This window comes from Camellia sinensis, chromosome 14 (genome assembly GCF_055761805.1).
Source record: "Camellia sinensis isolate YWXY chromosome 14, ASM5576180v1, whole genome shotgun sequence".
Lineage (NCBI taxonomy): Eukaryota > Viridiplantae > Streptophyta > Magnoliopsida > Ericales > Theaceae > Camellia > Camellia sinensis.
This window is the reverse complement of record NC_138974.1, coordinates 61,447,835-61,458,417: the sequence shown is the minus strand read 5'-3', so window position 1 is coordinate 61,458,417 and position 10,583 is coordinate 61,447,835. Positions and strand designations below refer to the sequence as shown.

Here is a 10,583-nt window from a genome sequence, read left to right as displayed (position 1 = left end):
TGTGCCAAAAATCGGAGCAAACGGAGAAAGTTAAGCGGTCCCAAACCGAGGCGCACGGCCGACGGCTTCGAAAATCGAAAACTGGTCTCCAAACGGGAACAGTGGTCTACGACCACGAAAAGTAGCCTACGGCCACTGAGAGATGGTCTACGAGACCTCTCGCTCCCTTTGGGAAGAGAAAACAGAACCTAGTTCGCAAACCGAGGCAAAGCATAAAAGAGTCCCAAAGTCCGGAGGCAAGACTCTCAGCCGAGACTCCGTAACCTCAGAACGAGCACAACATGCGCAATCACCGAGCGCTCAATCGATTACGTCTGAGTCTTAAGGTCGGTCAAAAATGGGGTGTCTACAGTTGCCCCTCTTTGACAGAACTCGAAAGTCATAAGTGACGGGAGTGAATGTCAAAGCCCAGACACGACCCATTTTTGACAAGGCCGAAGACTTAGACAAACAGGCGAGATAAACAAGAGATGGGCTCGCAAGCGTGCCCGCAGACAGGGGCAAAATGCAAAACAACATGCACAAAGTCGAACGTAACTCATGATCATGCAAAGCAGCAAACTGTAATGAAGCAAATATTCACAATAAGTGCAACAGTTTTAAGTAAGAATGCAAAGCAAAACTACATTTGATGCAGTAAGGATGTAAGAGAATTACAATTCTCGCTACGTCGCACACAGAGAAGATACAATACCTGTCCGGTTCGTCTGGTCGCACTAGCTTCAAATGAACCGTATATACAATATCATGTCTGCAAAAGAGAGAAACCTAACAGGCACAACACAGTTAGCAACATATGTTCAACGCTATATCGAACGCAGACAAACATGGTGCCGATGAAAAAGTACATTGCAATGTAAGAAGAAATGTGCGTGACAACGCAAGTTAAGCATGGAGGTATGACGATACCAGTGAAACATGCACAACAATGCAAGCAATGCACATAATAATGCCAGTGACGTGCATAACAATGCAGGATAAGCGCAACTTCAAAAGCATGTTTGAAACAAAACATTGAGCAAAGAAAAGCAAGCCTCGACGAGGGTAACTCAAACGCGACCTCCGGTTTACCTCTTGGAGGGGTCGCAACGTACTAAAAAAGGATACACCTGGCTCTTGGCGAGTAACAATGAGCCATGCGTCGAGGATTGGATTTGAAGTTCCCGCGGAGGGATTTTGCGCCGAAAAGTGCACTTTCCTTATACTTTCTTGAGAGTCGGGGACTTCGATCACCACCAAAATTTGCAGGGAGAACAAAGAGTCATTGGAGACCAACCAAGAGGGCCACCGACCACCTAGGGAGGCCACCGACCAGGTTTTGTGCAAGGGGGTGGTCGGCCTACCAGGAAAGGTGGTCGGCCGACCACCTGTCCAAATTTGGGACAGTTTTGTCTTTTTACACTTGTTTCTTTAAATCCACATGTCCCAATCACTATTCCTCACACCCTCAAGGCCGAAATCAGTTCTCCTTCCTTCCTAGACCATTTTCTCTCTCAGATCTGAGCTTTATACGCGTTTTCCAACGCCCCACACAAAGTTGTTTCGCGAAATCTTTCAGTTTTCTTCACTTTGAACCGATTAAAATTTGATTTCAGAGCTTCATTCTTCATTTTCACCACTTGAGGTAAGTTTGTCTCGACATTTGGTACATTTTCTCAGGGGTTGACTTTTGTTGACTTTTGTTTGACTTTTTCATTTCCTGAGAGTTGACTTTTGTTGACTTTTTCCAATTTTGGCTCGTTTTGCTCATTTTTGCTCCTTTTTGCAGATTTCTTCAAATGACGGGTCATTTTCCTCATGGTGGAGGTCCTCCAGGTGCCGAGGGTGAGCCGGACATCATGTCCTTGCCCCCGAGAGTTCGGTCGTTTGATCCCGAGAGGTATCATCCTCGGGAGCACGTCCTTCCTCAGGCCACTTTCTACCATTTCACTAACTTTGATGACCAAGCGCCTGCGGATCTGTTGCTGCGGGAGCCAGAGACTCATCTCTCTCATCAGGCACGAGAGGTACGTACTTAACTTTTACATTCTCTGTAATGTATTCTGCATTTCATGTACATTTCATACTTTCGCTATGTATGCTTATCCGCTCGTTCTGAACACATTTGCACACCATATTTTTGTTTATTTTAGCACATATCTCATAGCACAGAATTCTGTTGAGTGGGCACATAGCTTGTTCTGAACACCTAGTCTATAACATAGCATTCTGTTTGCATTTTGAACACACAGGTCAATCACTTGAATTTCTGAACACGCAACTCATACTTTTTATCGTGAACACGCAGTCCACAGTTTTTGAAAGTTGAATACACAGCCCAAACTCTTGATGGTGAACACACAGCCCACTTTTTTGAAAGTTGAACACGCAGCCCAAACTTTTGATGGTGAACATACAGCCCACATTTTTCTGAAATCCGAACACGCAGCCCAAGCTCTTGATTATGAACACACAACCCATAGTTTTTGAAAGTTGAACACGCAGCCCAAACTCTTGAGGTGAACACACAGCCCACAGTTTTTGAAAGTTGAACACACAACCCAAACTCTTGAGGTGAACACACAGCCCACCGTTTTTGAAATCTGAACACGCAGCCCAAACTCTTGAGGTGAACACACAGCCGACAGTTTTTGAAAGTTGAACACTTAGCCCAAACTCTTGAGGTGAACACACAGCCCATAGTTTTTGAAATCTGAACACGCAGCTTAAACTCTTGAGGTGAACACACAACCCACAGTTTTTGAAATCTGAACACGCAATCCAAACTCTTGAGGTGAACACACAGCCCACAGTTTTTGAAATTTGAACACACAGCCCAAACTCTTGAGGTGAACACACAGCCCACAGTTTTTGAAAGTTGAACATTTAGCCCAAACTCTTGAGGTGAACACACAGCCCACAATTTTTGAAATCTGAACACGCAGCTCAAACTCTTGAGGTGAACACTCAGTCCACTGTTTTTGAAAGTTAAACACGCAGCCCAAACTCTTGATGGTGAACACGCAGCCCATTTATTTCATTTGCACGCAGCGCATATTCAACACACAGCTCTTATATTTCACTTTTGAACTCACTGCTCATTCATTTCATTTGTACGCAGCTTATACATTTCATTCTGAAACTAAATACATCTGTTCATTTTGAATGCAGGTACCCTCTCGTTCTATGCGAGGTTATGGCTCGATTATCGCTAGGGAGTGGTATGCAGAGCTCCCAGAGACTGTTCATCACATGGTGGACGGGGCAAGATTTGGGCCCTTCTATGCGAGGCTATCTCGCTACCCTGCGAGCAGGACCTTGATGGGGGCACTCGTAGAGAGATAGTGGGACACCACCAACTCTTTCCACTTCTCAGCCACCGGGGATATGACGATGACCCCGTTCGACTTTGTGATGCTGACTGGCCTTGATGTGGCCGGCCGACCAGTCCCCTACAACGAGGATATGGGCGAGTGGGAGGCTACCTAGATCTATCTGTTGGGAGCTCGTACACCGATTGACCGATCTTCAGGCAGATTCAGGTACACTTGGTTCCCCGTGCAGTATAGGGAGAGTATGCCCAAGACTCTTTAAGAGATAGAGCAGTACGCTCGAGGTTTTTTGATGTTCCTCCTTGGGACCACTTTGTTCTCCGACAGGGGGAACACAGTTGGACTGTATCTACTTAGTGCTTTGGTGGACCTATCACAGGTCAGCCAGTATGACTGGGGTGGCGTCGGCCTTGCTACCCTCTACTGCTATATGAGTGCAACCTCCCATGGACGAGAGAACATAGTTGGCGACTACTGGAGAGCTTGGGAGGTACCTTTTGCTCTCTTAATTTACATTTCTGCTTTTCATTATCTATACACTGCACACGGCACACTTTACATTCTGTATTCTACATTCTGCATTCGGCACTCTGTATTTTCTGTATATTCTGTATTCTGATGGCCACTGCCCTGTTTTCCACAGTTATGGGTTTACGCGTACTTTCCGATGCTAGCCCCAGAGTTCGAGGTGGAGGTGCCTCTTACGATCCCCTACTCTCACGTATTTGAGGGTCGATGCCGGGCGAAGGCTCCAGAGACTCTGCCCTTCTTGCGACAGTTTTTTGACATGGTGCGGGCGACCGAGGTACTTCAGAACTCTCAATTCTTCATATTTTCAGCTTTGATTCATCTCGCATATTTATGACATCTGATTGGCTCATGCACTTGTTATCCTCAGATCGCTTGGCGGCCCTGGGCACCCTTGGGAGGAGATATCCGTTTCCAATTCCCGGGAGCATGGGCTTCTTCTCAGTATAGGACTTTGTTTGAGGGGCCAGTTGGCAGGGCCTGGTTTCTGGGAGATCGTTTCATGCGCCAGACGATGGGTGTCCCTGAGCAGAGTGTCCCTTCAGCACTTGTAGATGACATGCGGTCCGCTGAGAGACTCACTCCCGAGGAGGTTGATGTCACTATGTTGGGTACCGATACAGCTCTGCACACGGAGGAAGGGGAGTATGCGACTTACCGCCACACGTACTTGATTACCCCACTGATGGGTGTTCGTACTCCTACTAGGAGGGCTGTTGGTGCATCATTGTCAACTCGAGCCCAGGCTGTAGACGTTCCTTCGTCTAGCAGGACCGGCACATCGAGGAGTGGGGCTAAATAGATTCCCCCGATTCCCCCGACTTATCAGCAGGCCAGGTGGCCAGATCTTCTGACCGAGTTGACTAGATGGCGATACGGGTCATCTTACCCGATTCCAATAGAGCCTTCTATGCCCGATCACCGATATGTCAGTGATCCTGACTCACCACTGGTATGTTCCACTGCTTTTCATTTATCACTCAGATACTTAGGCATTCATTTATTCATTGATGACTTGAGCTTGTATCTGTAGCCTCCCAGGGAGTATTCTGATGATCTGCTTGGATTGGTGGCCTCACTTGAGGGCATGGTCTTGCGGAGGGAGACACAGTTGCTCATCACCAGTGTTATGGTATTTTTTAATTTTCTCGTATTTATCATACTTCTGATGACATGCTGTATTTAACCATTTCACTACATTGTTTGACTGTATGCGTATAGCACATCTGACACATACCATATTCATACATTATATCTGCACACACCCACTCTGTGTAGCATTCTTGTCTCTGCATCTGATATACATGTTGGCTAATGTACTCAAATTGTCCTTTCAGATGCCACCACTACAGGCCGGGCCATCCAGGCCTTCTCGAGGAGCTGTGAGAGGGGACTCGTCTCGCAGACGAGGCAGGCGTAGAGCACCCGTCATAGATGACGAGGAGTCCAGTGAAGAGGAGTCTGCGTATCCTCAGTCAGAGACATCCGCAGACAGAGAGGAGGGCTCCAGTTCTGGTTCTGAGAGTGGAGGTGATGTTGAGGAGGATCCCGAGGATGATAGCTCCAATTCAGATGATGGTGCTGGTGGAGGTATTGCAGAGACTGCTCAGGCGAAGAGGATGAAGAGGGCCTCCCGATCTTGAGTCCGAGAGCACTGATGCAGATGTTCCTGCTTTATTTGCCTTTTTTACTATTAGTTGTAGCACATTGTACATTATTACTTGCTAATCTGCTAAGAGGCCTTTGGTAATTCGAGGATTACTGGCCGGTTATGACGCTAAACCTATAGGGGCAGGTTTGGGTCGTGACAGAGTGGTATCAGAGCACAAGTTATACCGCACACACAAGTCCATATGAGCTCAGGATGTCCTAGTAAGAAGTAGGGACATTTCATCTGCATGTCTTTGAGCATTGTCGGAAAGTGAAAGTGTAACCTAGCATATTCATGTGAACTTGGATAAAATAATGAAGATTAATTGCCAATATTTATAAATTTGTGTTTACCTATAGCAAATGGACAATACAAGAGGTGATGACACAACGGGCTCCTCGGATGCCCGAATGAACATAATGGAACAAATGCTTGCCACTTTAACTGAAGAGCTAATGCAACAACAGAGGCGACAACCCTCGCCACCTCCGCCCCAACCAACTCAAGTTGAAATGGGCAACAATGACATGATTAACATGACTCAAAAATTCATGAAGATGAAACCGCCAACCTTCTTAGGCGGCATTGAACCACTGAAGGCAGAAACTTGGCTACTAGAGATGGAAAAATTGTTTGAAGTGTTTCCCTGCTCTGAAGTACAAAAGGTTTTGTTGGCCACCCACACTCTGAAAGACGAAGCTCGAAGATGGTGGTTACTAGTTCGGAATGGTCATGAGAACATGACATGGACTCAATTCAACTCAGTTTTCTATGACAAGTACTTTCCTCAGTGCTTCCGAGACCAGAAAGTTTCAGAATTTCAGGAACTTAAACAAGACAGAATGGCTGTAGCTGAATATGAAGCTAAGTTTACCGAACTGGCTCGTTTTGCTCCACACATGGTTGACACAGATTACAAGAAGGCACGAAAGTTCGAGGGAGGCCTGGATTTAGAAGTATTTGATCGAGTAGGTGTCCTGAAATTGCCTACTTACGTGGAGGTACTTGACAGGGCATTAATGGCAGAAGCTACTATAGCAGCAAAGAAATAGACTGTAAACCCACCAACCGAATGGAAGGGCAAGAGGACCGGGTTCAATTTTAGACGGGGCCGATCGTTTTCAAAGAGACAAAACACAAGATCCTCCGGTAGTTCCAGCTAGAGTAGTAGGTCTATACTGACTTGTGCAGATTGTAGCAGGAGGCATAGAGGAGTATGCTATCGCGCGTCAGACGCCTGTTACCGGTGTGGCAAAGTGGGCCATATGATGAAAGATTGTCCAATGGGATCAGGGAATACCAGTCACTCCGCAGCCAGTTCAGCAGGGTCTGTTTCAGTGACCAAATCAAACTTCAGAAGTAATGCCAGGGGTAACAATGGGAATGAAGCATTGAGGCAAGGGAGAGTATTCGCTTTAGTGCCCGGAGATGTGTAAAATACTGAATCGGTAGTGTCAGGTACTATTTCTATCTGTGCTCAGAATACGTATGTGCTGATTGATTCTGGCTCCACACATTCATTCGTATCGCATGCTTTTTCTCAGAAATTAACTAGACCGTTAGAACCCATGAACTGCTTACTATCTGTATCTATACCATCTGGGGGTTCCATGATGTGTGCTTGTGTTTATCCGGCATGTGATCTTGTAATTGGAGAGATGACATTGTATGTCGATTTAATACCCTTGAACATTATTCACTTTGATTGTATTTTGGGAATGGACTGGTTGACTAAATACTGTGCTACCATTGATTGTGCAAGTAAGTCTGTTGTGTTTAAGCCACCGGGTATGCCCGAATTTACCTTTACTGGGGACAGGGTAGTTTCTCCCCAATATCTGATTTCAGCCCTGAAAGCCAGAAAATTGCTTAGGAAAGGATGTAGGGGATACTTGTGCTGTGTACTGACTGCATCACCTGATGACACTAAGGTAGAAGCTATCCCTGTGGCCTGTGATTTTCCTGATGTGTTTCCCGATGATCTGCCCGAGGACTTGATTGATAGGGAGATAGAGCTCACCATTGATGTAACACCTGGGACACAACCCATCTCCAAGACTCCATATAGGATGCCGACTTCTGAACTGAAAGAACTGAAAGCCCAACTTCAGGAACTCCTAAACAAGAAATTTATTCGTCCAAGTACCTCACCTTGGGGTGCTCCGGTATTATTTGTTAAAAAGAAAGACGGATCCTTGAGATTGTGCATTGACTACCGGGAATTGAACAAGGTAACCATTAAGAACAAATATCCATTACCCCGAATAGATGATTTATTTGACCAACTCCAAGGGGCCAAAGTATTCTAAAAAATTGACCTTCGATCCGGATATCATCAGTTAAAGGTTAAAGTAGAAGACGTAGAGAAAACTGCATTCAGAACTAGATACGGACATTATGAGTTTTTAGTAATGCCTTTTGGGGTAACAAATGCACCCGCAGCTTTTATGGACCTAATGAATAGGGTCTTCAAACGATATCTTGATAAATTCATTGTTGTGTTTATTGATGACATTCTGATTTACTCTAAAGACAAGAAGGAACATGAGAACCATTTGAGAACTGCCTTGTAGATTTTGAGAGAAAAGAGGCTATATGCTAAATTATCCAAATGCAAATTTTGGCTTGACAGTGTAGCATTCCTGGGCCATGTAATTAATGGGGATGGTGTTTCTGTAGACCCCCAGAAGATTGAAATTATTATGGATTGGCCTAGACCGACGAATGTGATAGAAGTTAGAAGTTTTATGGGATTGGCTGGGTATTATAGGAGATTTGTGAAAGATTTCTCAAAGCTTGCAATGCCATTAACATAATTGACACAGAAGAATGTACAGTTTGACTGGAATGACCAGCGTGAATCAGTTTTCCAAGAACTAAAGACCAGGCTGGTAACTGCACCAATCCTAACCTTACCTAATGGTACTGATGGGTTTTAGATTTATAGTGATGCTTCATATAAAGGGTTGAGCTGTGTATTGATGCAAAATGGGAAAGTCATCGCCTATGCTTCTCGACAACTTCGTCCTCATGAAAAGAATTACCCGACACACGACCTTGAACTAGCGGCTGTAGTGTTCGCTTTGAAAATCTGGCGTCATTACTTATATGGGGTAACTTGTGAAGTGTATACCGACCATAAAAGCTTGAAATACTTCTTCACCCAAAAAGAATTGAACATGAGACAGAGGCGGTGGTTAGAACTGATCAAGGACTATGACTTACAAATTTTGTATCACCCAGGGAAAGCTAATACCGTGGCAGATGCTTTGAGCTGAAAATCAATGGGAAGTTTATCATGCCTGCTTACCAGCCAGAGAGAATTGTTATGTGATTTGGAAAGAAACGAAATCGAGATTGTGATACGGGAACAGGGCGGAATACTAGCCACTATCTCCACTCAACCTGCGATCATTGAAGAAATTCGAGAAAGGCAACTTAAAGACGAATACATGAAAAAGGTCATGGAAGAACTTGATTCCAAGCCGAGGCCAGGGTTTGTATTTGAAAATAATGTGCTGAAATTTCAGAACCGTCTTTGTGTACCTGATTGTGGTGACCTGAGAAAACGTGTGATGATCGAAGCTTACAGCAGTAAGTTTGCCATGCACCTGGGGAACATGAAGATGTATCATAATTTGAAGTAGAACTTTTGGTGGCCTGGAATGAAAAAAGGTATTGCAGACTTTGTGGCTAGATGTTTACATTGCCAACAAGTTAAAGCTGAACATCAATGACCCACTGGTTTGCTACAACCACTCCCAATACCGGAATGGAAATGGGAGCACATTACCATGGACTTCATCATGGGATTGCCTCGTTCTTCTCGAGGTATGGACTCTATTTGGGTTATAGTTGACCGTTTAACTAAGTCTGCCCATTTTCTGCCTGTTAAAACTATTTATAACGCTGATAAATTGGCTAATATCTACATGACTGAAATTGTGAGATTGTATGGAGTGCCAGTATCTATTGTGTCTGACAGGGACTCGAAGTTTGTATCGAGGTTTTGGCAGAGTTTGCAACAGGCTTTGGGAACTGAATTGAGACTAAGCAGTGCCTATCACCCACAGACAGATGGCCAAACTGAACGAACGAATCAAACTCTGGAGGATATGCTCAGAATGTGTGTGTTAGACTTCCAGGGAAATTGGGAGACCTACTTGCCATTAGCTGAATTCGTGTACAACAACAGTTACCATTCAAGCATCGGAATGGCTCCTTACGAAGCTTTATATGGAAGGAAGTGTCGTTCTCCGATATGTTGGGCTGAAGTTGATGATAGACCTTTGTTAGGACCGGAACTTGTGCAAGAAACAACCGAGAAAGTGAAGCTGATCCAGCAGTGTCTGAAAACTGCACAGAGTCGGCAGAAAAGCTATGTCGATGTTCGAATGAGAGATAGGGAATATGAAGTTGGAGACCATGTGTTCATAAAGGTGACCCCGATGAAGGGTCAAACTCGGTTTGGTGTTAGGGGCAAGTTGGCGCCAAGGTATGTTGGACCTTATGAAGTTCTCGAAAAGATCAATCCAGTATCGTATTGGGTAGCCTTGCCTCCAGTAATGGAACATATGCATGACGTCTTTCATGTATCGATGCTACGAGAATATTTGAGAGATCCACTCCATGTCATCGAACCGACACATGTACTTTTGAAAGATGACTACACTTATGAGGAAAGACCTACCCAGATTGTGAATCGCCAGATCAAAAGGTTGAGAAATAAAGAAATACCGTTGGTAAAAGTTGATTGGCAAAACCACGGAAGAACCTATGCAACTTGGGAAACCGAGGAAGACATGATGAAAAGATATTCGGAATTGTTCCCATTGGACCCAATGTTGATTCAGAATGAAGGTAATTCGAGTTTGGAGGACCAAACTCTTTTTAATGGAGGGAAGACTGTAATAACCCCGACCCCTGATTAACGTAATTCGTGCTTAATTATGCCTAACAATAATTTAGGAAGGATTTGGATCTTATTTGCATGTGTATTGCATTGTTTTTGTGTTCCTATCTGTTTGCCATAAAATGATCTGTTCATGTTTTTTACTTTAAACTGCGAATTGAAAGCCTTATCGGCGTCCGAA

The 10,583-nt window shown here is 44.6% G+C and overlaps 1 protein-coding gene across 1 annotated transcript; it reads left to right on the top strand.

Moving 5' to 3' along the window:
• The first annotated feature begins 5,852 nt into the window (after nt 1–5,852).
• LOC114303852 (uncharacterized) lies at nt 5,853–6,542 on the top strand. The gene has a single exon (XM_028249006.2). The coding sequence runs from the start codon at nt 5,853–5,855 to the stop codon at nt 6,540–6,542; it is 690 nt and encodes a 229-aa protein (XP_028104807.2).
• Nucleotides 6,543–10,583: the final 4,041 nt, after the last annotated feature.

Coding starts and splice junctions, on each gene's coding strand:
- LOC114303852 (XM_028249006.2), top strand. CDS start 5,853: ATGGACAATACAAGAGGTGATGACACAACGGGCTCCTCGGATGCCCGA.